This window comes from Pteropus medius, unplaced genomic scaffold (assembly GCF_902729225.1).
Source record: "Pteropus medius unplaced genomic scaffold, Ma_sr-lr_union100, whole genome shotgun sequence".
Lineage (NCBI taxonomy): Eukaryota > Metazoa > Chordata > Mammalia > Chiroptera > Pteropodidae > Pteropus > Pteropus medius.
Window position 1 is genome coordinate 4,989,507 of NW_024354503.1, and position 26,889 is coordinate 5,016,395.

At 51.1% G+C, this 26,889-nt stretch overlaps 1 protein-coding gene and 1 long non-coding RNA gene across 4 annotated transcripts in view; both read left to right on the top strand.

The window, feature by feature from the left end:
• Positions 1 to 506: 506 nt before the first annotated feature.
• Positions 507 to 2,442, top strand: LOC120596098 (uncharacterized). The gene is made up of 2 exons (XR_005651082.1): positions 507 to 1,435; positions 1,814 to 2,442. It is a non-coding gene; the product is annotated as an uncharacterized LOC120596098 (long non-coding RNA).
• Positions 2,443 to 11,268: 8,826 nt separating this feature from the next.
• Positions 11,269 to 26,889, top strand: part of RPS6KA1 (ribosomal protein S6 kinase A1) — a 36,259-nt gene continuing 20,638 nt past the window's right edge. Inside the window, exons 1-4 of one of the 3 annotated variants that reach the window (XM_039854157.1) lie at positions 11,269 to 11,493; positions 17,520 to 17,564; positions 25,876 to 25,992; positions 26,260 to 26,341. In XM_039854157.1, the coding sequence (XP_039710091.1) occupies positions 11,431 to 11,493; positions 17,520 to 17,564; positions 25,876 to 25,992; positions 26,260 to 26,341 (307 nt within the window). In that variant the 5' untranslated portion in view covers positions 11,269 to 11,430. Of the gene's footprint in view, positions 11,494 to 17,519; positions 17,565 to 22,978; positions 23,102 to 24,789; positions 25,020 to 25,875; positions 25,993 to 26,259; positions 26,342 to 26,889 lie in introns of those variants that run through there. The other 2 variants (XM_039854158.1, XM_039854156.1) reach the window with 2 other exon arrangements.

The window sequence follows — 26,889 nt, forward strand, 5'->3', positions numbered from 1 at the left end:
ATTTAGTGGTTAAAAGCCAAGGCTTATCAGATGTAAAGTTTGGACTTTGGATGATAATGATTTGTCAATATAGGTTTAGGTTCATTAACTGTAATAAATACACCACTCTGGTGTGGGAGGTTGATAGCGGGGAAGGCTGAAATAGTCTATTTAAAAAAGCCAAGGCTTAGAAATTTAATCCTTAGATGTATGACCTTGCACAAGTTACTTAACCTCTTTGAACCTCAATTTCCCCATCTGTTAGGAATAATAGCGCCTACCCTTAGAGGACTGTGGTGAGAATTTAAAAGTACTCAGTAAGTGCCTAGCATACAGTAAGCCCTCCTTAAATGTTTTGTTATTTTCAAATGGGGAACCACAAACATGAGAGGGTTTTCCTTTAATTATTCATTTTTGTATGGCTTTCACATAGTAGGCACTTAAAGCTGGTTGATTGTTGGAGGCTTTGCTGCCTTTCGGAGGGATCATTCTCGTCCATAACGTTACTCTGTGAGCCGGATGAGAGCGGAGGCTGGGCGTTCGCACCCGAGTTCCACGCGGTCCTAAAAAGGATTCACAGCGGCCAGGGGAAGGCACAGCGAACGCTCTGTCGTCGCTACGGAAACCTCAATCCCAGTCCTGGACTCCAGTTAGGAAGGGGCGGGGGTCTCAAAAGCCTGGTCTTCCCGAGGGCGACTAGTCGCGTGGTCGCAAGGGCCGGGTCCCCATGAGCCCTGAGAAGCTCCGGATATCAGACAGGCACTGCTCCCTCCGGCCACACGGTGGCGACGTTGAGCCAACTTCTGCACCCTACCTGGGAAGTGCTGGGGAGGCAGCGCCCCGCCCGTTAGTCCTCCAGGGCCCTACTCTCCACCAGTGATAGGACAAGTCACCGACTTACAGGCGGAGAAAGCTGCTGGACCTGAGTTCACCGCAATACCTCCCACTGGGCCTTGAAATCCCAATTCTAGGTCCGACGTTCCCAGCTCACATGACGCCCTCCACCCCGAAAACGCTCTTGGGGCAGCCCCGCCTCGTTGGCAGCCCCGCGCAGCGCACCTGGCGGGCACCCGGCCAGATCCTGCTCAGACTCGGCCTCCGAGCCCGCTGCGCCTAGACCGAGCGTCACTTCTCACTTCAAAATACACTGGCCCGGAGGAAAGGAGGTGGACGTGGGTTCTGCGGCCCTTACTGCCCTGACCTCGGATCCTCTCCATCCTCTGCTTCCGCCCGGGCCTGCATCGCCTTCAAGCTTCTCTCAGCGCCGCCACCCACCTCCCCAACCCTCCGAATATATGTCCTCGGACCTGAATAGGTACAGTGATTGACCCGCTGGAGGTGGCCTTGCAGGCCACAGAGTCGGACGGAGCAAGCGCAAGCACGTGCCGGGGCGGGGCCTCAGAGGCGGGGCCTCGCGGGGCGGGGTCACGGGTTTGGGTTCCCGCGGGCCGAGGAGGTACGCGAGGCGCGCGCGGGGTGCTGGGAGCAGGAACTGTGCGGAAATGGGTGGGGAGGTGCAGGTAGCCTGGGGGCGGGGGGGGAGTCTGCCGCGGAGGCGCGGTAGGCACCCGGGGGGTTGTTTTCAGAGAGAGACCCTGGAGCCGATCCGGCTGGCCGTGGGGTTAGGCTGGCATTCGGGACCCAAAAGTGAAAAGGGCTGGAGAGGGTAGGAGGCGGTGGCAGGAACCCCGCCCACTTTCCGGGCAGGGTTCTTGGAACCAGCCAGGAAATCCTGGGACTTAATCTAAGGGCTAGATCTGGAGGCAATGGTTTTTATAGAGACGCTGATAAGGGCCCCCAGTGTGTCTTTGCGCTCATTTTCCCCACATTCCAGGAACTGCTCAGGCTTGTCCCCCAAGTGTTGGGGAACTCAACGACTCCCTCCCTCCCCATGCTGCAGGGCGGGCTCCACCCTGAGAACACTGCAAGGCCCTGTTGTCCTTCCAGAGCCCTCCCTCTTCAGTTTCAAGATTGGGGGGAAGGGAAGTCTCCGGGGCCACAAGCCACATCGAGAAAAATCTCCAGGTTCCAGGACTTTCTCTTTCCCCTGCTCTCTTCGTGGCTCCAGCAAACCTTACTCTCCTTAGCGGAGGTATTAGAGAGGTTCCCACAGGAAGGAAGCAGGGAGCAACCTCAACTAGCTCCCTTTTGTTGCCGTCTTTGCAAAAGAGGACATGTGCGGGGTGGGGGGTGTCTTTTGACGGCTGAAGACGGAGAGCAGCTAACCCCTCCCAAGCGAGTAGCTGGCTGGAACTCAAACTGCACCGCGATAGGACTGATGTGAGGACAGTCGAAGTCTTTCGCTTTCTGCCATGCTCTGTTCTGCTGTCGGGCCCGGAAACACACCGGGAACCCTACCTACCTGTTTTCCCCCTTAAAATTTCTCCTCTTATGTAAAAGTAATTCATGTGTCGTATTTAAAAAATTAAACCTTACAAAAATATGGATTTAAAAAATGAAAAACCTTCATCTGTGGTGTTGAATATCCTTCCATTACGTCTGTTTGTTTACATGTTTAACAAATAAATATACATAAAGATATAAATAAATATAAAATATTTATAGAGAGAGGTCACACCATTTCGTTTTGCAACTTGCTCTACTGTGGACATTACTTAGAGAAATACCCCATTTTTAACATTCTTAATCCAGAATATGGATACCCCATAATTCATTTAGTCGTCTACTGATAAACATTTAGTTTATGACCATGTTTATAATAATCTTTATGGTGTTTTACTTTAATTACAAATGTGCTTACCGTAAACATTTGTTAATAAAATATTGATAAAGGCAAAAATATTGATAAGGAAAAAATAAAATTCACCATATTCCTACCAGCTAGAGATAACTATTTTGTAAGCTACAGTTTATGCAACACTTACTAGATGCCAAATACTATGCTAAGTAATTTGCATAACAACAATCTGAGGTTTGGAGAAATATCTACAAGACTCGACTAAGGTCACACAACTAGAAAGTGGCAGAGCCAGGACCTGGCCCGACTTTACCTGATTTGAACGCTCTGCTGGCCTTTTACTGATAACAGGGCGTATTTCCTTACAATCTTTTTAGCTATGCAACAGGACAAAAATATTTGCATCTAAATATTCATAGCTTTTCCTTCTTCCCACGCTTAGTTCTAAGGACTCTTTGTAAGGAGGGCAGAGGGAGAGGAATAGACTTAAGCAAAAAAGTGATGTGACCTGGAGGAATTTTCTCTCAGTCCCACTCAGGAAAAGCTGCTACTGAGAGAACAGAGGGGAGTGAGCCGGTAAAGTTTGGGTTGTTAGGAATTCGGGGGGAAAAAAGGGGAAAGAAAGGAGAGTTTTGGGAGGCTACTCTGGTAGCGTGGAGCTTTGGGGAAGAGAGATTTAGGAGGATTTCGATAGGACATCTTGCTCTGAGGTGTGCTTTGTGATCCCTTCGCAGTGTCCTCCAGAGAACGCTGGTAAAGACTTTTGTTTCCTGTCAGTACTTTTTGGAGTTAGATCGATTTCTTTTGGGCAAGGAGGGAGCAAAAACGACCAGCTTTATTTGGGTTCACATACATTTTATATGTTGTTTCTTTTATGAAAATGAAATAGCTTCTGCCCTTGCTCACTCAGAATCCTCCACCTAAAATGCCCTGCCTTTCCCTTTATTTTCCCCATCCTCTAAGCTCCACCTCTCTCTACCTATTTCCTCTCCTTCTGTTGGCTCCAGCTCTTTGCAAGTTCCTCATTATAGCCCAAATCAGGACAGGTGACTGACCCCCCTGCTGGTAAACCTGGTAGGCAGTATTAAGTGGGAATTTTGTTATCAATGAAATCTCTTTGATTGCAAGAAACTATGCTGGTTTGTTGGTTTTCTAAGTCTCTTAGTGTCAAGCAGAGTACTGTGCACCAGTTACCAATCCCAGGAGAGGTCTCTAAACCCTTCTAACCCATTGCATCTCGGTGTCTGCATTACCAGGGAAAACACAGTCAAAGCACTGGACGGAATAATGCTTTATATATAGAGAAGAGACAGAGCAAGATCGGTTTCAGTCTTGGGCATTGGTCCCTCATGGCCAGCAGATCTCTCTCAGTGGCCGACACAGGGCGCAATTCACCTTTGCACACCCTTCTGCCGCAGTGGAAGGACCTTGTCCCCTCCCAGCGAACAGATGGAATTGGCTAGATGCCATATGACTGATGCACATGCTTAAACAGAGACAAGAGGAATACTCATTGCATCTGAAACCAGGAAAGATATTCCCACACATGGTGATAAACCTAGCACAGACTATGTGCGCTCTTTGTCTATTGGTTAGGAAGTGTTCCAGACCCAGGGCCCATTCATATGTGGCTGTGTGAGGGTCAAAAGATTACAGGCTGCCCTTCTCAACACTTGGCTAGCGTAACTCTTGTTTCCCTCTTTGCTTTGGCTACTAAGAAGCTTGGAACTTCTCTATTTCTTGATCTGTATTTTCTCTTTGTCCCAATTTTCTCATTTACTTTTAGCCTTAAAACACTTCTTATGGAAAATTTTAAACGTACATAAAAGTAGAAAGAATGTAATACATTGACATTACCTATCACCCTTCTTCAATAATTATCAACATTTTGCCAATCTTGTTTCATCTACCTCTCCCACTTTTTCCTCCCTGTGAAGTATCATAAAAGTAATCCCAGACTTCATATCATTTCACGCAAATTATTTCAGCATTTATCTTTAACAGAGCTTTTCAGATAAAACTACCATTTAACACCTAGTTCATGTTCAGATTTCTTTAGTAATTGGTTTGTTCCAGTCAGAATTCAATAAGGTTCATTTCATTTGGTTGATATGTCTCAAGTAACTTTTAATCTAACAGTTCTACTTTTCTTTTTCATGCTATCTATTTGTAAGAGAAACCAGAGCATTTGTCCTGTAAAGGTTCTCACATCCCGGAAGATTTGACTAGTTGCTTCCTGACAGTGTAGTTTAACTTGTTCTTCTGTCCCTTGTATTTCCAGTAAATCGAAAGTTAGATCTGGAGGCTCGATTAGATTCAGGCTTAATGTTTTTGGCAAGTATACTTTATTGGAAATAGTGCTATGTACTTAATATTATGTTATATCTGGAGGCACATAATATTTAGTTGAAACGTTTTTACTGATTCATGCATGGGTTCAGGGTTCTTGGCCCACTCTGTTCATTATAAAATTCCCCATCATTGGTTTTTAGCACTCGTTAATGATCTATTATTTCATTAGATGTTACAAAGTAGTAATTTTCTAATTCTGTCATTCTTTTTGTGTTCATTAGTAGGATTCTATAAAAAAGAACTTTTCCTCATTCATTAGTTTTCTAAAACACAATTTACACAAGAAAGAAAGAATAAATACTCAATCCCTCTTAGTATTTTTATAACTTGAACTCCTTTGTGAAGGAGTTAAAAAAAAAAGGCAGGCAGAGCAGTGGAATGGAAAGAGCACACACAGGTCTTGGACTAAAACAGAATCCTGACTTCATCACCTGTTACCTGTGCGACCTTGGGCAATCCTTCTGAGCTTCAGTTTCCTTAATTGAAAATTGGAGAAACTGATTCCCAACTTTCCCAAACCTTCAGTAGAATAATTTCCAGGCGAGAATCAAATAACTCCTTGCAGAGAAAGTAAAATGTATTAATTGTGGGAAATTTAGAGGATGCAAATAAACACAAAGGAGAGACTATAAGCCTGGCATATAGTAGGTGTTTTTGACAACTCCGGCTTGGTTCTCTGGCTGCCTTATGTCAGTATCTTCCTGGAAGAAAGCAGATTGAGCCAGGGGTGACTCCAGCCTCAGCCCAAGAAAATTCTAGCAAGAGTGAGAGAGTTAAAGGGAGGAAGCGGAAGGCGGATTCCTGTGGTCTTTTGTCAAGAGTTAGTGAAGTTAGAGCCTGTCAAAAACTTGCAGTGAGATCCTGGGAAGGTCACTTAACCTCCTGAGCCACAGTTTCTCACCTGTAAGATGGAGGGTGTCAGGCCAACCTGCCAGAATTGTTGAGAGGACCACATGAGATATGGATGTGGAAATGCCCACCTCTGCCAGCCGTTGGGAGTTAGTTTGATCTGAGTCTGGGAACTCCCTTTCTAAAATTCTATCAGATATAAAGTCACTCACAATTGTCTCTTGTCACTGTGGGGCTGTGTGAGGCCTGGCTTGTAGCCCAGCTTTGTTAGTGCTGTGCGAATTGAGTAAGCCTCTTCCTCTCTGGGACTTGGACTCCTCCGTTTGTGAAATGGCCAGATGAGGGGTCCACAATCAAATGCGCCCAGGAGCCGGAGGTAACAAGTGAGTGAAATGAGTGAGGAGTTGAGATAGTAGGGTGTGATGGGAGCTGGAGCAATCTGATGAGCCTGCCTTATCTAAGAGAGGCTGCCACTCCATCCTGTTCCTGGTTACAAAACAGGAATGTGAGCCCAGGTGGCAAGACTTTAAACGAGCTGGAAAGCTGCATTTTTTGTTTTAAAATAAAGCGACGGCAAGCAATTTAGTTAGGGACCTGTAAGAACCAAACAAAATAAATGCAAAGTAGGGTTAAGAGAAGTTCATGTACCAGCTCTACCACTTAATAACTGTGTGTCCTTGAACAAATCATTTAGTCTCACTTTTCTTACCTGCAAAGTGGGGTAATTATTGCACGTATTTCATGAGAATGTTGTGAGTTGTGAGGGTTACCTGAGCAAAGAAAGGTGAGGTTAACAGAGTGAGGTTAATGAGGTGCATCTTGGGTGCAAAATTTAAGAGGGCACCAAAAAAAACCCACCCCTCAACAATCAAGGTAATTAACATTTTAATGTAATATTTTTAAAAGTCAAAAGTAATGCAAAAAACCCCCACGATGAACAAAATATCAACGTTTTAAATAAAGACAGGATCTGACCTTGCATTTGCATGACTTGGTCTCACTAACCTTACCCTAATCCCAGCCAGCACTGTGGGATTCTGTCTCTGTTTTTAAAATGAGATGATACACAAGGAGAACCCCATCCCACTTCCAGGCCCAGTGGTTCAAGAGTAAGAGAGAGAAAGCATTTGACTTACTTCACTGCCATATCCCCAGCACCTACAATGGTGCCTCACACATGGGATGTTAATAAATATTTGTTGAATGGGAAAAAAAAAAGAGAGATGATACTTGTCAAACCTTAGAACAGTGCCTGGCACCAAGTAGGTACTCAATAAAATAATTTCATAAATGATTATGATTGAGAAGATGTCACCATGGGTCCTATTCTGTCTTCAGGCCAGTGGTGAATTTAGTATATCTGACACCCAGAATGGATCATTTTTTTAACCTCAACATGACAGAATTATCTTCAATAATAATCATAAAATAAGACAAAATAAAAATAATTGCCAAAAAAGAAATAATAATTTTTTCTTTTATTGAATTTCATATATATTTCTTCACATATATATTCAGACTAAAAAATTTTTTTTAAAGTAAAAAATTATAGTAGAAAAGGGAAAAAATAAAGAATAGTTTTTATTACATTACTGTTTTTTTTTTTTTTTTTTACAAAAAGGAACACACACACAGAGAAACATCTCCAAAAGAAGCAACTTGACAGAGTTCAGAGAATGATTTGCACAGAAAATGACAGATTTGTGGTAACCCAAGTTTTGTTCCTTCATTTTTACAATCACCGTACTATCGTTGTTGATCTCAAATCTGCAGTGTAAATGCAGGGATTTGGGGACATGAACACCCTGGAAGTGAGCTCCTGCTGCGAACTCTGACTCAAGGCATATATACTGAGGTCCAACTATGTACCTGGGAGTTCTCCAAATTAGCTTCCACTTAGATTATTTATTAAAGGTGATAAAAATATCCTAATTTGAAGCTTACATATATTCTTAAAACACAATAATCACAGCAATTATTTAGAACTTAGACCAACAGAAAGATCTCTTCACGAGGAGGATTTTATCACCGACATTCTTTAAAATTGCCAAGGCATGGTGATAATAAAAAAGCAGACCTACCCAGTTTCATTAAGGTTTTTAAATTCTCTTCAGACAATGCACTCCTTATTTCTTGCACATAGAGGGTTCGCCACCACCCTTATCTGATTCACTTCTGCCTCAGGCTACCAGTTTTCTCCCATGTCTAACTAAGACAGTCTCAAAGGCCCTTCCAAAGCTGACATTCCACTCTTTTCTAATTCTGGCTCTGAAAGCTATTTCAAGCTGTATGACTCTGGGTAAATAAGGTCATTTCTATAAATCTCAGTTTCTTCATCTGTGAAATGGGAATAATAAACCCAACCCATGCCCTACCCCCTTAAAGGCTCCTGGAGGTAGTGTATAAGACCTTTTATAAAGAGGGAGCCACACAGTTGGCAGCTAAACAGGTAGCAGGCCTCATGACAAAGGTGATGATGCTTCTAAGCTGTTCCTGGATTGAGGATCAGAGAGGGGAAGGGGAATCCAATGGGGTGCTGGACTTTGCAGATTACTGAGTGTGACTTTTTCCTTCCAGGAAAAGTCTAGATCCTCTTGATCCAGAGGCAGGGGGCTGATCCCAACAACTGCAGCTCCTCAGCTGCTGTATTGTAGCCCAGCTGAATGGAGCATTTCCCTTCCAGGGGAAGGTGGCTGAGGTAGAAGTAGGGTGTGAGGAAATGCAGATGCCAGCTGGCTTTTGTCCTCAGAAGCACCCTAACTCACTGATCTGCTTGTTTAACTGTCTCTCAAAAGAGAATGTAAGTTCCTAGAGCAGGGGTTGACAAACTTTTTTCTAAAGAGCTAGCTAGTAAACATCTTAGGCTTTCCAAGCCATATGGTCTCTGTTGCAACTACTCAGCTCTGCTGTTGCAGTGTGAAAGCAGCCCTAGACCATACGTAAACGTAGCGTGGCTGTGTTCCAATAAAACTTTATTTATGGATACTGAAATTTGAATTTCATATAATTTTCACATCATGAAATATTCTTTTGATATTTTTCAACATTTAAAGATGTAAAATCCATTCTTGGCTCACAGGCATATGAAAGTAGCCGGCCAGATTTGGCTCATAGTTTGCCCACCTCCAGGACAGGAAACCTCTCCGTCTACTCCTCTGCTGTATCCCCAGGGCCCAGGACAGTACCTGCCACATAGTCCATGCCCAGTAAGTGTCTGTTGATGACCAACTACTTTCTCTTCTGTTCCTCTACCTGCAATTCCATTCCCTTGTCTTGCTGCTACTGTATCCACCTCTATGGCCACCTCCCATCCGCTTTAACTAGTAGTAACAAGCTTCTGCTTCACCCCTAGTCTCGAGGTCAGTGGAGGAGCCCACTGGCCAGTTCTCCGGCATCCCTGGGACTGTCCCATCTGCACGCTTGTGTTCCTCCTCACTACTCTATCTTTGGCCTCATGCTTTACCAGCCCCATGACCACAGTTACGGTTAGTTCCTTCAAGCTGAAGCCTCTTCTCACATCTTCATCTCACGCCAATGGAGAACCCACACAGTGCAATCCCTAAGCCCCGGTCTTCTGCCCTCCCTGTCCTTTGCAGGGGGAAGAATTTGGCAGAAAGGGAGAGTCTATGATTGTTAACCTACCATTTCTACTGAGCATGTATCATATGCCAGGCATTGCATAGGTATTTTATTGCACGTTCTCAATGCAGTCAGTCCTCCGTATCCATGGTTCTGTATCAGTGGATTCAACTAACTGTGGATGGAAAATATTTGGGAAAAAATGTTAACATTGCTAACATACTATGTAGTTAGGCCTACTGATGGTTGTGTATGTACTGAATATGTACAGACTTTTTATTCTTGTCATTATTCCCTAAACAATACAGTATAATAACTATTTACATTGTATTAAGTGTTAGAAGTAATCTAGAAATGATTTAAAGTATACCGAAGAATGTAAGTTATATGCAAATACTAGAAGCAGGTCTGGTTTATAATACATGCTAAGGAAGAGGGCTTGGCATGTAATATATAGCCATAAATACTTATTGAATAAAATGAATTTAGTCCTCAGCATGGACCTGAAAGATTGGGATTATAATTCCCCTTTTATAGATAAGGAAACTGAAGTTTAGAAACATAAAATGAGTTTCCCAATGTTAAGGAGGTGGCAGAGTTGGGCTTCAAATCCAGATTTGTTGAGTTCCAAAGGCTTTCCACCGAAAATTCACCTCAACAGCTGAGGTGACTACCTAGCAACATCATGGAATAAGGGGAGCCTCTGAATTTAGGAGACATCCTCATCCACTTTGATTTTTTAAAAGTCCTAATCTGTTCTTGATTTGCTGTGTGACCTTGGGTAAGTCACCTCATCTTTCTGAGGCTGTTTCATGATATGTCACATAGGTGGTGGTGAGGATTCAAGGCAATCACATGTTGGTGGAGTCTGGTTCACAGAAGGCTTTTGCTAAACAATCCTTTCCACCCCCCTGCCTTAGAACAGCTTTGCAAATAACTGGCCATTCTTCTGCACAGATGAATCTGCAAGTTCATCTCTCCATTCTCCCACATGTGAATAAATCTCACCACATATGGACCCTGAACACCTATTTAGGTGGAGGTAGATGCTCTCCAGGGAGACTCTCCTTGCCCTTTTACTCTAAGTGCAGCCCAAGCGTCGGGTCCATCCTGGGAACCTGGTCCCTGCCCTCCTCAGAGAAGGGGGAGTCCAAATCAGCCCAGATCTGGCCCTGAAACTGGAGAGAATCTGGGGAGGCTTGGCTTAAAAGGAGACCCTTCAAACACAGATTGCAAAAAATGCGTATTAAGAAATCATTGTGGGAGTGCTGTGGGCCCTGATGGTGGTGACAGTGTTAGAACCTACCTGGGGCCGAGTCGCTGAGATCCCCAGGGGATCTCAGTGTTGGCTTCCGTAGGGCGAGATCCCTAGGGCCTCGTAGAGAGGGGGCTTCAGGGGAGTCTGGGCCCAGCCTCCTTTCCAGCCTCTGCCTGGGTCAGGCGCCGGACTTTCGGTACGTGTGTGGGAGGGCTGGGGAGGGGGGATTCCCTGCCGCTGTAGGGAGAAGGAATATCTAGAGACCGATTTTAAACGAGCTGAGTGGGAAGAGGTCCGCGGGCCCGGCTTGGGCGGCGTGGGGAGGGGGACAAGCTTTGGGAGGGAGGAGTCAGGAGGACTTCTTCTGGGCGGTGCGGAGCGCGGGCCAGGGGCTCGAGGTGGAGGCGGGGCCAGCGCTCCCCGCGCTGCGGGGGCGGGGGTCCGCGCCGGGAATGCCGCGCCGCGGGGGCTGGGGCGGGGCTTCGGCGGCCCCGCCCCTCACGCAGGTAGCCAATGGGTGCTGCGGCGCCGGGTGACGGAGAGAGTCGAAGTGCGAGTGCCGCGGCTGCTGCAGCGGCGGCGGACGGCCCAGCCGGAGCAGGAGGGTCTCGGGGGGAGGGGGGTGGGCGCGGGGGCGCAGAGCCAGGGACGCCGGACCCGGGAGGCGTCGCGGCCCGGGTCGCCGGAGGAGCGCGGGCGGCCCGGCAGCGGCGCGATGCCGCTCGCTCAGCTCAAGGAGCCCTGGCCGCTCATGGAGCTGGTGCCGCTGGACCCGGAGGTGAGTGTGCGGGGCGGGGGACCAGCGCCGGCGAGCCCGGGTCCCCACCGGGGCGGGGCGGCTCGAGGCGCCGCTTCAGTCTGGAGGGCGCCCGTGAGGGATCGAGTGCCCTCCGATCTCTTGCTCCCTATCCGGCTCCACCCCCTTCTGCCCTGAGTATGTGAAAGCGAGGGACAGTTCCGCCAAGCGCCGAGAACCCCTTTAGTACGGAGAAGGGATCCCGTGGAGCGCTGCGCTCTGGCCCCCCGTCACCTCACACACCTAGAACCCGTCCCGGGAGCTGTCGGAGCTTCCTCCATTTGTGCAGACGGGCAGGACCGGGGTGCCTGATGTCTGGGATTCTACAAGAGGCAAGGGTCATGGGACCCCCACTTCTCCTTGAAGTCTCCCAGTGCCGTACCTCAAGAGCTCCCCGCTAATCCGCTGCTGGCCCTAGAAGGATTGCCCATCTTGACCCTTGGCAGTTGTGGAATGTGGGGTGACACACCTCTGGGCTGGGGCTGAAACTCTTGATTTTCTTTGCCCCGAGGCTAGGGTCAGAGGACACCTATATCCCCTGCCCCAGACTGGAGAAGAGAGTGGGGAAAGCCCTTCGACCTTGTGAACATTATTTCTGAAGAGGAGGAGGACATTGGTGCCTGCTCCATTCTTTCGCCACCTCCCATACGAAGGGCTGGGCCCTGGGTAGTTTGGCCTCTACCAGCCTAGCCTCTCTGAGAAGCAGCTCCTGCCCTTTTCCTAGGATTCTGTGGTGCCAGGCCCTAAGTATGCAGGCGGCTACTTCTTCCTGTGCCCTTTGAACCCCAGGGTCAAGGTCAAGCCCCTGAACCAGCAGGTTGGAAAACTTTCCCCTCAGCTACATACTGGGAAGGAGGCAGGTGATATTCCCTTTCCAAAGGGGATGTGGGGGGTATGCAGGGAGGGTGTGGAGACCTCAGTGAGCCTGAGAACCAAGGTGATTTTCCCCTGGCTTGGACCCCTAGCCTCAGCCTAGGTCTTCTCTGCTCTGTCTTACCTGGGGCAACTACCAAGGGCCCTGCCTCTCAGGGTGACAGATTGAGATCAGAGTGAGGACCCCGGGTCTCCAGCATCCAGGATGTGCTGCCCCTTTAAAGGAATGGTCATGGCCGACACTGGTTATTGGAGGGTGGGCGAGGCAGCATTAGGTAACCAACCTGAAGGCGCAATTTGGAGTAAATTGTTCTGGGATCCCTGCCATGGGGTTTTTACAGGCCCTGCACGCTCTTGGAGGTTCTCTAGCTGACTCACCCTCGAGGTGAGGAACACTGCCCTCTGCAGCCCCTATACCCCTTTCCCTTCCCCCCACCCCTAGGACAGGGGCACTAAGGCCTCCGGCGGGGGGCACTCTGAGGTGGATTCCTTTGCCCTGGCATGCCCCTGAAACCTAGGTCTCCCTAGAGGAAAGAGGACTGGGAGAGGCCGGGGAGGCACTTAACCCAAGGACTTACCTTGGCGATGGGAAGGGCAGACACCCAGGAGCTTGATTCCCAGCCCAGGGCACTACTTCCTGCTTCCCTTTAGGGAATCCTGGGGAAGGGGCCAGGTTTAAACAGGAAACTCAACTCAGTTTTGAGTACTGCTACATTTGAACTCTGTAAGAGAAGGCCGGCTTATTTCCTAGGATTAGGGAAGGCAACGATTTCTTTAGGAGCTTCACCTTGGAAGTGCTGTGTGACCTTCATTCAGTCCTTAGCCTCTCTGGGCCTGTTTCTCCAGTGGCCAAGGCTGGGTCTAGCCTCTGCTTCCTGGGCCTGAAAGGGTACAGAGCCCTGGGTACTGCTATCCATTTCCCCCTCCCCCACTCCATGGAGGTGCCAGGCGACTGGGTGTTATTGTTTGGGTAACAGGAGCCATGGGGCAGCCACGGCACGGGTTGGGCTGTTCTCACTAGAGAACAGGGCCTCGCTGTTCTTAGCCCAGGTGACATGTAAGCGATACAGCAGCCTGACCTGAAGGTGTAGGTGCTGCCGCTGGCTTCTGGCTGGGAAGGAGACAGGCAAGGGGCTGGTGGGGGCTTTTGGGAGAGGCCTGGGATCTGGACTGCCCTGCCCTCTCCATGACGCTGCTGAAAACGGGCTGCTGGGAGGCAGGGCCGGGCCCAGGGTGTGGCCCAGGTGGAACAAACCCGTTGGAAGTGTGGGTGAGGATTCTGCCTGGGCCTTCCTGGCCTTGCTGAAAGCGGTAACCTTGTCCCCAGGCCCAGCCTTGCCCATGTAGAGAGCTTTTTGCTATGTGACACCCAGCCTGCTTCATCTGTGTCACCTGATTTAAATAAAATAATTTTCATAATAACTTCTCAAGGTAGGGATTATTACATACCCCATTTTCATATGGGACAACTAAACTCAGAGAGAACTGGCTTATGAATTAATGTTAGTCAGGATTGGAACCCAGGTCTCTCGCTGTCTTCTACCAAGTTGGGGGAGGCTCAAGGATGGGCACGGGCTGGGATCAAACTGGCCCAGGTGGAAGGTACTCCAAGAGAGGCTCCGGATGTTGGCAGACTCTCCTCATCCCGCAGGGCCCCTGTCCAGCCTTTGCCGAGGGCAGTTGGTGGCAGCCAGCCCTGGCACCTGGCCCCCCCTGCCTCCAGCAGGGTACAGGGCTGCCAGTGCTGGGCTCTGAACCCAGCTCCTAGGGCTGTTTCCTGTCTACGGGGCACGTGCTGTCTTTGTCCATCTGCTGCCTGGCTTCTCCACACGTCGCCCTGGGCCCCTCCTCCCAACACATAGCTGCTTGGGTGGGAAGGAAGGAAGGACGCCTGTTGGAACCCATCTCTGACCTCTGGTGAGGGGGCACAGTGGTCTGGGGGCCCTGGACAGCTGTTCCCATGAGGAGTGCTCTCTGAGAAAGAGGGAAGAGCATGGGTTTCCATCCTCTAAGAGGCTGAAGGGCCCTTCGTGTACCAGGCTTTTTAGACAAGGTCCTTCATTCAGTATTGTGCAAGGTCAGCATCATTGTCCCCTTTCACTCATTCATTCGTTCATTTATTCAGCAAATATTTATTGAGCGCTTATCATGTGGCAAGTACTATTCCAAGCAATAGGGTGCAGCTGAGAACAAGACAGACCTGCCTTCATGGTACAGATGAGGAAACCGAGGCTTAGAGAAGTGATGTGATGGACCCAAGGTCAGAGTGAGTGGCTGGCAAAGCCAGGATTAGTGGCTTTGTCTTTGTGGCTGCAGAGCTGTGTTCTTTCCACCATCTGTGAAGCAGTCGGAGGGACAAATGAACTCTGTCTTCCCAGGACCCTGGCTCTGAGAGGGGAAGCTCACCTGTAGTCCTTTTTGCATTCCCGGTCTTTTCTCCAGAGCTACCCATTCCCCTCTAGAGACTTTATGCAGTAGCTCTTACAAGCATGGGGTTCTGTAAGGATGGCACCCGGGCCAGAGACCCTGGGACTGGAGGCAGCCGAACAGGGCCTGTGAGGTCCCCTGAGTCAGCTCAGTAAGCCCACACCTCTGGGTCTACCCACTGCCTCCTCTCCTCCCTCATTGGGAATTTAGGCTTGTAGCTGTGACTTTAGGCTACGGCCCCATGTCTGTCACCTGCTAGCTGAGGGACCTCAGGTAAGCCTCTTCACTGAGCTTTGTCTGAAAATGGGAGTAATAGAGCTAGCTCTGGCATCCCTGCTCTCTTCAGTGGGTTGCACTCTCATTTGACACACTACATGCTGGACCCTGAGCTGGGCGCCAGGGAGATGATGATGGACAAGCCAGGGCTTCTTTCTGAATTAACCTGTGGCTTGTTCAGTGCTGTGGGACCCAGAGGAGGGAGAAAAGGGCTTGAGGCTGTGTTGACAGAGGAGATGACATTTGAAGTGAGTCCTGGAAGAAGACCAGGAGTTTGCCCAAGTGACAAGGCAGGAAGGGTTTTCTTGGTAGAAAGAGCCACCATGCAAATGCTTGGGGATATGAAATAAGCTGGTCTGTTCAGGGCCTCAGGTCGTTCAGTTTAGCTCAAGAATAGGGCCCAATAATAATGGCTGTTGTTTGTGGACCAAATATGTGCCAGGTGTATATGTTTATAGACTATTTTGTTTGCTTCTTGCAGCCACCTGATGAGGTACATTACTTTTATCCCTATTTTACAGATAAGGAAACTGAACCCCTGAGAAATGAAGTAACCTCAGGGTCATGCAAGTGGTAGAAGCCAGAGTTTGAGCCCACATGGTCAGGTTCCAGAATCCAGGTTCTTAATCACTTGCGTTGGGCAGTTGGAGATGGTGGCTTTGAATGCCGTGCCAGGGAGCTGAAACTGTATTCTGCAGGCAGTGGGAAGCCACGGAAGGGTTTGGGGCCTGATACAAAGCAGGTTCTCAGTAAGTAGCGAGTGGGTGATCGAGGGAGTCGATGGCTCAAGTACAATTATCATAGTTAAGTTTTAGGAAGGATGAGGGTTTGGAATGGAGGAAGGCTGGGATGGGGGACTGGTGTATAGGTTGTTGAGACCATCTTATGTCAAGTGTCTACAATGCTGGTGAAGTAGAGCTCAGTCTCCAAATGCATCATGCCCCGCCCCACCACACCCGCCCTTATCAACCTGGCTGTTCTACCCAGGCTGCTGGGAGATGACCATATATATGTAAGTGTGCATGGAGGGGCCTTCAGAATACTGGCCCTGGGGAGGATTAAGGGCATTAAAGGGGCTCAGGGGGCAGGATGTCCTGGGAGCGGTAGAGGGAAGCTGCTCCAGGAGCAGGGAGATTATGTAATGGGCAAAGCACAGCTGTGCCTGCTGCTGCCAAGCAAAGCCACAGCTGCCCTGTGGACCCAGCCTCTGGCTCCAAAGTCCTGACCTGCCCTAAGCTGGGTCTTCCTAGCTGGTAGGAGCCTCTCATCTGTCTCGCCACACTCTTGCTGTGCCAGGAGGGGTGGGGACAGCTCCTTTCAACTTCCCGAGGCCCAGATAAGAGATAAGATAAGGTTAGTCACTTTATATTACATAGGAAAAGGATAAGCTGAGTTTGGTATAACCCAGGTGAATAATGCCTATCTAAGGACAAAGTCTGGGGGCTGGAAGAAGCAGGACTGCCCAGAGATGGGTTCCAGTTCCCACTCTTCTGCAGGTGGTTCCCCTGCCAGGGTCGTATGCTCTCTTCAGACCTTTAATGAGCTCCTCCTGGGTGCCAGAGATCAGAATTTGAATTTCTACTTACCAGTTTTGTGACCTTAGGTGTCATCACTGGGCCTCTCAGCCTCAGTTTTTTCCTCTACCAAATGGGGCCAAGGCCTACCTTCCAGGTCATGGGGATTTAATGGTATCACAGGTGTGAGACACAGCCCAGTGACTGGCATGTGGCAGAGACTCGGAAGAGAGCAGCTGTTAGCATGGAGCCCTAATCTCTGCCCTCCCAGGACTCCTGTTTATTAGGAAGGGCAGGCTTGTGTGTAAATAATCCCTGCAATGTGACAAACGGTACAGAGAATGATGCAGGGGCTAGTGGGCCAGCAGCGGTTCTGCCTGGCAAGGACAGGGCAGGGGTCCTAGAGGGGATAGGGTAAGGCCAGGGCCGCCACTGTCTCTGGGCTAGATTCTTTCCTAGACTTTGTCTCCTTCCACCCTGTAGCACCTCTGAGAGGTGGCTGTAACAACTTCCGTGTTACAGATCAGGAAACTGAGGCTGCTTGTAATTGATTAGTCGGCACAAAGTCATACAGTTTGTCTCTGGCAGAGCTAGGAGCCACACGTGCCCTTTCCTTCTTACTGGGAGGAGGTCACATTTGAGCTAAGTCTTCAGAGATGAAATGTTTGCCAGGCAGGGAGCTGAGGGAGGGAGCATCAGGAAATGCTCTGCCTGGGTTGTGAGGGGCTGTTGCAGGAGGGCTTGATACCTATGCCCTCACCATGCAAGTGGAGGGGGAGACCCACCCAGAACTCCTGCCTCTGCCTCTGTAGCCTCCCTAGCTATTGGGAGAAGCCGAGGATGGGGATGCCTCATGGGGTCTATTTTTGCCCTGTCTCACACTGGTAAATTCAGGCAATGTTCTCTTCTCTTTTCCAGAATGGACAGGCCTCAGGGGAAGAAGCTGGACTTCAGCCGTGCAAGGTGAGGACCCGGGCTAGCACTTGGGCTGGTGGAGCTGGGGATGCACTCTTTGCTTGACCATGCAGGAGGAGGACAGCCTTGTCCTACAGGGGTGTGAGGACCCTGGCCTCTCATTCCTTTCCCAGCTCAGTCTTCCTTTTCTGGTCTCACCTAATCCTTGAGGCAACCTCGTACATAGAGATTACTTGCTCTATCCTTCCTATTTCTTAGGTGAGGGGACTGTGTCTCAGACTGGGTCAGGAGCAGAATCCAGGCTAGAACTCTGGTTACCTATCAGCTAGGCTGGGATGCTTCCTCGGTTTATTTACTTGTGGTGGCTAGGCCAGCTGCAAGCAGTGGGCTGAAGAGGTAATGGGAGAGGCTCAGGTCAGCTGGGCCTGATGAAGGCCTGGAATCATCTGGGCATGTGGTGTCATAGGGAACTTGGTGGCCTGTCAAGTCTGACCAGGGCCCAGTGCCTGGCATGTGGCACACAGGCCATTTCTCAGGGCTCCCACCTCCTAGTGAAAGGCTGATTCCCTCACCCCTGCCATCTCTGCTTCCCATGGACTCCTCCCTTTAGCTCCTGTCTCCTGTTGCTGAGTTCGTGTGTTGACAAAACTGCCTGGGGCTGGGTGACAGTTGTGTGACCTTTGGTGGGTCCTTTGTCCCCTCTGGGCCTATACTTTCTCATCTCTGCCTTGGGAAAGACCACATCCAATTCTGTGAGGTCACAGAACTGCTGCGTATGGAGGGGCTTTGGAAGATGCCTAGGCAGAACAGAACGTGGGTTCTGGTGGTAAAACAGACCTGGGTTCAAGTCCTGGCCCCACTCTCACCATTTGACCAGAAGCTCTTTTCCCTTCTGAGTCTCTATTTCCTCATCTATAAATTGGGGATAATAGCACCTACCTCACAGAAGTGATGTGAAGGACGAACGAGATAGTAACCGCCTGGCACGAAGCGACTTCTGCACCAGCAGCACGAATACCTCCGTGTCTTGCTCAGCTCCACTCCCTACTAGTAGTCACACCCCCCAGGCCTGGGTCTGCCTGGGCCCTAGACCTACCATAACCTTGACCTTTGAGATGGACCCAGGGCTGGTCCCCAATGTTTGCCTTGACTCAGCCTCCTAAGATAAGGTTGCTGAACTGCCTCTGGTAGGGCTGGGTGAGAGAAGAAGGTTCCTACCCTCTCTTCTGTTAGTTATTATGGCAGTCTTGGGCCACCAGAAGCCAGGCAGTTGGTGTGGACAGGGTCTCTTGGTTTGTCTTGGCCTCATGTCTGGAGACTCTCTTTTCATCAAGTAGCTGCCCCTAATTGCCTAGTAACAAAATGAAGGGGCTGTAGGTCCCCAGTAAAGGACAGGATGTACGCATCTTGCAGCCGAGGTTCTGGGGGTCTCAGAGGACTTTGCAGCTTTGGAGGAGCTGGTGGTGAGTGCACCTTCTCAACTTAAGAGATAGAGGGGCTGGTTGGGAGAACGCAGGAGCCTACCCAGTCAGGTAACTTACATTTGATCCCCAGCCTATGAGTCCTGCTCTAGAGCAGAAGATCCTGGGGTGAGGGATGTCAGGCTGGGGATAGTTAGGGTGGGGAGAGCCTCAGATGTCACAATAAGGAAGAGAAAGAGTTTAACCAACACCTGGCACCATACCAGGAGCTTCCTGTTTAGTTCTCACAACACCCCTGGAGGTAGAAATTATTGTTATCCCCATTTTACAGATCAGAACATTGAGGTCCAGGTCACATAGCTAGTGAGCACATAGCTGACCACAGAGTCCACACTCCTCCCAGCCCTGGAAACAGTGCTGAAGAGGAGGAACATTGGTTCCCTGTGACTCTGAGTTCCATCATTCCTAGGCACCTGCTCATCCACTCTGTTGCCCCAGAACCTCACAGTATCCCCAGAGCCCACTTCTGGGCTCAGCACACCAGGGGGCGCTCAGCCCATGGTCAGGACCTCATCACTTTGTACAGTGGAATGAGCTGGCCTGTTTATCTTTTGTTTCATCAGACTTTTGATGTACCCTGCTGTGGCACTGGGGGACCCCAAGATGAAATCAATACCCCCAACCTCAGGAAGCTCCCGGACTTAGGGAGTGGGAGGAGACAGGAAGGCTATGTGGTAGGCGCTATGATGGGGAAGAACATGGCTGTGGACACATAGAACCTTCATTCTGTGCCAGGCCCCATATTGGGCAGAGTACTATACCACCTTCCAGGTGCCCACATTTCTCTCTGTGGCATGATGAGATGAGCATGTCCTGAGGAACCCAGCCAGTGGCATCTGAGCCCAGGGCTGAGTGCGGACCAGACGGATGGTCACTGCTGTGTGGAGGAGGAAGAACTGGAGTGGGCTGTGGGGCACCAGGCCACCTTCCCTACACAGCTGGCGTTTGGTTGGGCCTTGAAAGCAGGATTTGGGCAGTTGGAGAGAGAAGTGGGGCCTTCCAGCTGGAGAAGAGGCGGCGGAAGGGGGCTTGAGAGTCAGGCATTCTGAGTTCAGAATCTTGCCTCTCTTTCCTGTTTGCCTTATAACCTTGGACAAGTGGTTTGACTCTGAGGCTCAGATGCTTTTCTTGTAGAAGGAGAATAAAGTCCATCCCTCAGGGGCACCTGGAGGAGGGCATGGGATGCATATAAATGAAAGAATCTAACAAAGTGTGAGGCATAGTGTTGGTGTTCGATGCTTGTTTATTTTATTCGTTTCCAGCAGGAAGGGGGATTTGGGGCTTAGCAGCCATCCTGTGGACAGCAGTCTATGGTGAGAGCTCCCTGAGTCTTTTCAGCACCCCAGGCGCACCTAGTGTCCTCAGGCACACTGGGGTTCTATTTACCCTCCCTCCTTTCCTAGGGGTGGACTGGGCACCCCAGGGCCCCTCCCCCTGCGATCTCCGGAGCTGGACCCCTTTGAAACGCCTGCAGGTCTATTTTGAGAGCTGAGCATCTCCCCCCTCCCCTCCTCTCTTCCTGTTTATGAAACCCTGATCCCTCCCGGATCCCTCATGCTCCTCTGGCTGGAGCACAGGCAGGATGTGACTGTGGACTTCAGGGAGCCTTGAGAGCCTCAGGTGTTGGGGGAAACGTCCCTTGGACTGGCCAGGGCAGACTAGCCCACCCTCCCAGTACCTGGGACCCTGTGGGTGGGCTCTGTCCCTTCTGCCTGCCCAGAGAAGACACTGCAGCAATAAGTCTGCTCATCTAATACAGGGAGAAATTCTGTGTACAATGTCCCTATGCTGCTGTGGCCCATTTTGCTTCTAGAAGCAACCTTTTGAGAGTGGAACATGTCATTTTAACCTCTGTTTTACAGAAGAGGAAGCTGAGACTCAGACAAGGAGAGAGTTTGCCTGGGAGCACTCAGCTAGTGAGTGGACAGCTCAGCTTCCCACTTTTCAGCACCCCTGGCCTCAAGCCTCTCATTCATACTGGTCTCTGTACATGAAGCGTCTTTTTTCTCCTTTCTACTTGGCCAATTCCTGTTCCTTCTTAGGGTCCATTTGAACTGCCCCCTCTCTGGAAGGTTCCGGGACCTCACTCCAGGCAGATGGTTACCACACCTGACTGCAGCTCTGTCCCTGAACAGTTGTGTTTTGTTATCATGTATTTATTTTCTGAATCTATACCTGAGGTCAAGGCCTGAATCTATACCCGAGGTCAAGGCCTGAGTCTGCCTTGTCATGTATGACTCTTAGTGTGTGGCTCCTGGCATGGGGACAAAGCAGGGGAACAGTAGCTGTGAGTGATATCCAGAGGGGAGGCTGGCTGGCCGTCTTTGCAGGGAGGGCAGTAATGAAATGCTTAGGAGTGTCGGCTTTGGGAGCAAACAGACTTTGATTTTGCTCTTAGCTCTCCTCCTTTCTAGCCATGTGGCCTTGGGCAAGTCACATGACTCTGAGTCTAGTTTCCACATCCTGAAATGGGGTGACAGTACCTCCCTTAGACACAGGGCCTGGCAGAATCCACATCAGCAAAGGTTGAAGGAAGGAATGTCCTCATGTAATAAATGCTCAATTTATAGGAGGCACAATTCTCATTGTCGCTCCATGCCAATCCTACCTAGTGCCCGAGGCCAGTGCCCGAGAGCTCTCCCATCAGGGATGCCTGTTGGACCCATCCTTACCTGCCCAGAGGAGTGCTGGGAGACATGTCTGGGAACATATGTCTCACCAGAGGGGACAGTGCCTGGGAGGCCCTACAGATGCTGCCAGCTGGGGAAGGGGATATTGGTGTCCATTAGGGCCAGGGATTGGCAGGTGGGCTTGGGCTATAGCTGGTGGAAGGATCCCCATGGTGGTGACCCTAGGGACCAGGGATTGGGCTAGGGGACTCTGGGCTTCTCTTGCAGCTGCCTTGTGGAAGGAAGTAAATAAGAGGAAGTATCGATAGGGGAGTATGGGGCAGGGACCAAGGGATGTGGTCTGGTGTCTGTCCTCCCCCTCCTGTCACCCAGAGGCTTCACAGGCCCTGCACATACCCTTTAGTGAAGGCACTTCTGAGACCGTTTCCTTCCTATTGCCCCTTCCTGTACCCCACTAGCTGCAGAGCATCTTCCTTTTCTTCTCAGGGACTTAAGGGTTGGGGGGGGGATGCAGCTGGCACTAGACCAGAGAGCTTTGGGGTTCCCAGGGCTGTCCCAGCCTCTAAACCCCTACCCGAAGAAGCTGGGGTGAAACGAGAGGCCTCAGTCTAAGGAAGCATCATTCACGACCCTGGCAGACCATCATCAGACTGTTATTGGAAGCCCCGTGAGGGCTGGAAGGGGAAGTCCGTGTGTACACGGGGGCGTGTGTTTCCACATAGGGGATGTCTGTGGAAATGGTTTCCGATTACCAGCCTGTGTGTGTTTGTGTGTGTGTCAGTTCCTGTGGGTATACTGGTGTGAATGATGCAGCGAGGCCATGTGGAAGAGGGCTGGGCCTGGTTAACCCCTGCCCCAGGCTACGTGCTCCTCTCAGACCTCTGTGGGTTGTTGCCAGGGCCTTTTTACCCCCTTGCCCATCCCAGGGCCCTGGACTGGTAGGCTCTTCAGGGCAGGGCTGGGTGTGGTTGTGCCTGCTCTGTGGGCTGCCATTTTGGGTGGGCCCAGCCGTCACTGTGGGGGAAGGAGTATCCACGCTCTGGGCTGTGGCAGTCAGAGCTCATGGCATTGCTGACTCTGCCCCTCATTGTCTCAAGAGGATGTTTGCAGGTGCTGGATACGCACTGTCAGCTGTCAGCACCTCATCACCTTGGGACTTTGTGTTCCAGTCTCCCCTCTTTGGGATCAGAGGAGATGAAGAGAGGTGTGTCTCTGCCCTCCCCGCTGCAGTCATGGGCTTGGGGTCTGCAGTATCCCCTCAGTTGGGAAGCCTGACCCATCTTCTGTCCCTCCTCCCTGCAGAGGGGGAAGTGAGAAGGAGGGGGTCAGGGACCCTGCCTTCTGGGCCGGCAAGTCTGAAAAGCAGAAGTAAAGGGAGTAACGGGGCCCTCTGGCCACTGGCTTGAGCCCCACCATGCAGACCCCGGCAGATTTACCCAGGGTTGAGAGAGACTCACTCCCCTGTCCCAGAAAGGTGAGCAGAGGGTTGGCCTGCCTCCAGTGGTGTCTGTCACCATGACTCTGGGCAAGTAATGGCTTTAGGGGTGGTTCTGTCCCTTGGGGTTTCTGGGTGATTGGCTCTGTCCCCAGGGAGTGTTCTCAGTCAGAGACAGACAGGTGGAGGCTCAGACCTCAGGGTGGGGTGGGCAAGGGTTGCCGTGTGATTCCCCCCACCCCCACCCCCAGCACCTCTCTGAGCCAGGCTTTCTTCCTGTCCCTTCCGGGATTATATATAGTGGCCTGATTAGCCTGTAGCTTTTTGTGGCTGCAGCTTTTGTGGCTTTTGTTCAAGGTCCTCTGAAGATGGGGCTGTGTCTGCGAGGGTCAAGACCTAGAATAGGAAGTTCCCAGACTGACCCTAGTACTGAGGGAGGGGACAGGCTTGGATGGGCAGGACATAGCTGTGGCTGACTTGCCTGCCCACCTTTTCCCAGCACTTGAGGCCTGCCGACCGCAGTCCAGGCAATAACCAGGGGAAGGACTTGGATTCAAGCCGGCTCTGCCACTGGTTCACTTTGAGCTTGGTGAATCACTGCCCTCTGGACCTCAGTTTCCTGTTCCCGAAATGGGCATAACAGCTTTGGGGATATTTGGATCAGAGTCAAAGCCATCAGATTGTACTCAGATGTCCCTCTTGGTCTACTTTCTTAGTCCTGGGCCACCCCTCAGGGGGAGTGAAATCCCAGAGAAATAGAAGACCTCAGAGATGAGTCTGCCACAAATACTGGACTATTCTCCCGAGTGCTGAGAGTTTGCAGGTGACATCCCCTCACCTCTTTCACCACTCTCAGGCAGACCAGCAAGAACCAGAGCTCTGCCTTTGAGTCCAGGGTCTGACTTTCTGGGTAGCTGTGTCTTTCCTGCCCCTGTGTCTGCCTTGGGTACCTGTCTGTCTGCTTGGGCCTCTTGACTGGCTGTCTCTGTCTGCTGCCCACATGCCTCTGTTGTTGGGCTCTTGTCTCTGTCTGTACTTGATGAGTACCTGTCTTCACCTGTTGGGTACATGTCATGTGTTAGGTGTCTGTTGGTTCACATCCCCTTCTGTCTCTGCCTGTTGAGTATGTTTCCCCATCTGCTTCCACCTGTTGGATGCAAGTCCCCATCTGCCTCTGCCTGCTGGGTCCCCATCTGTCTCTGCCTACTGGGTATATGTCCCCATCTGCCTTTGCCTGTTGGATATGTGTCCCTATTTGCCTCTGCATGTTAGATATGAGTCTCTGTCCACCTCTGCCTCTTAGGTATGAGTCCTCTTCTACTTCTGCTGCTTGGGTACCTGTCCCCATCTGTCTCCACCTGTTGGATATTTGTCCTTTATCCATTCCTGCCTGTTGGGCATGTGTACCTTCCTGCCTCTGCCTGTTGGATGTCCGCCTTCATCTGTCTTCACCTACTGAGTGCCTGTCTCTGCCTGTTGAGTGTCCCTCTATATCTGCCTCTATATGTTGGGTGCCTGTTTCTATCTGTTGGGTACCTATCTGTTCCACAGCAGCTGGGTTGGCATGGGGCTTTCCCTTTGCAGGCCCATAGAGAGGATGAGGGGGGCAGAGGGCAGCCCTTAGGCAGTGGGGAGGGGGGAAGAGAGAGGAAGGGAACATGAGGGTGTCGGCTTGGAGCTAGGAAACCACAGGCCCTGAGTGATTGGCGGACCAGGCCCAGCCCCCGCCCTCACCCTGCACATCCGCCTTGGGCCCGGCCACCTCTGAGGCAGCCCCGGACGCTGCCTGCTCCTGCCATGGTGCCTCGGCCCTGTCGGGCGGATGGAGCAGGATCCCAAGCCGCCCCGTCTGCGGCTCTTGGACCTGCTCCCCTGGCTGCCCAGGAAGCAGCGGCCCAGGATCAGCCAGACCTCTCTGCCTGCCCCTGGTCCTGGCTCTGGCTCCAGGCGGGACTTGGTGAGTTTGCCCGGATGAGCTGGCCTGGCTGTGGCCCATGGAGCAGGTGCCTGGGCAGCCAGTTTGGCCTCCACTGGCTTTGGCCTCTCTTAGCCCAGGCCTGGCCCTGCTGGGTGAGTGGACCCTGCCTAGACTTGCTTCCTGGGGAAGTGAGAAGGCACTTCAGTCTCCAGGGTAACACTGGCAGAATGGTGGGAGGGCAGAGGGTACCTAGAACAACTAGGGCCTGGCGAGAAGTTTCTAGTATGCTTGTATGAAGGAACTTTCAGGAAATGCAGCAGGAAATGGGGCAGAGAGTCTCTGGCCTTAGCTCCTACCCACCCCATACTGGCACTTGCTGGGTTGGTGGGGGACTCCCAGGTGACTCTTGGGTCCCTATGCTTCTGAACTCTATCCTTCTGGCTAGAGGGATCCCGTCATCCATCCTGTCCAGGAACAAAAGCCCAGCTCTGCCTCCCCAATATGAGAACAAACTCTACTTCCTATTGTGGTAAAACCAAAACCTTCACAACAGGGGGAGGGGAGGACCTGGGGCAGGTCTGTGGGCCTCAGCCAGAGCCTGGGGTTGTCTCAGCCTGGCCAGCCTAGTGGTGCCTGGGCATCCCTTTGGGCCTGACCAGGCCGGAGCATCAGGAGCAATAGGAGCAGAAGGCACCTTGGTGGTTTGACCTTCCCCAGCCTTTGAGAACCTTTGGTATTGATGAATCTGGAGGCTGGCCCTGTCAGAGCAGCTTTCTGGTTGGGCCTACGGGGCCCTGTCTGCTGAGGTCTGGGGGGAGTGGACTTGAATGGGGGGATGTGCCCCATGCTGCCCAGATGGGGCCCACTGTACCCACCAGCTCCATCCCTCTGTCAGGATGAGGGCGTCCTCAAGGAGATCTCCATCACGCACCATGTCAAGGCTGGCTCTGAGAAGGCTGACCCGTCCCATTTTGAGCTGCTCAAGGTTCTGGGCCAGGGATCCTTTGGCAAAGTGAGTCTTGAGTCCACAGCTGGGAGTGAAGTACTGGTCATGTCAGAGGTGGGGGTGAGGAGTCACCTTGGGGTTCAAAGGGTCAGAGGGCAAGGGTTGATGGGTCTGAAGGAGGTATGAGTGGGCGGTCACCTTGTTACCCATGGAGGGCAAAAGGTGAAGTACTCAGAAAAGTTAGAGGTCAGCCTGGGACCTGGAGGGTGGGCCCTGACAAGGCTCAGCCCCGTCCCCAGCTTCTTCTCTGCTTTCCCCATGCTTCCTTCTCAGGTCTTCCTGGTGCGGAAGGTCACCCGGCCTGACAGTGGGCACCTGTATGCCATGAAGGTACTAAAGAAGGCAACGCTGAAAGGTGAGTGGAGGGCACCTCCCCATGTAGAGCCCAGGCTGGGCACAGGATCAAGGGAGGCAGCCCAGCTGTCTAGGGCCTTAAGTCTGATGAAGGAGATAGCTCTGTCTCCAGGAGTTCCGGGTCTGAAGGTGGAGACACAGTCCTGGTCTCAGCCAATCCTGACCCACTCACCCACCCACCTTATGGTGAAGACAGGGTCCATTCAGAAGAAAAGACTTCCAGGGTTAACTGCACCCCCAGCCACTAAGCCAAGTGCCAATGATGTAGCTAAAGGTGACTGTCTGGAAGGAGGCAGGGGGAGTGTGGCGTGTCTGTGCTGGGGTCCTTCAGATATCAAGTGTCAGGTTGGTTGGGCAGGGCCTCTGTTAGCAGAGTTGCTTCATAATGTCAGAAGTGTCTGAGGGAGACTTCTCAGGGTGGAGAAGCATGTGAAGGAAGAGGCAGGGAGCTCAGGGAGGCAGCTGAGTGGGCAGGAGAGGATGAGTCGAGGCAGGGACATGGGGATGGATGGCAGAGCAGTTTAGAGGGAGCCCAAGCCCAGGTCTAGA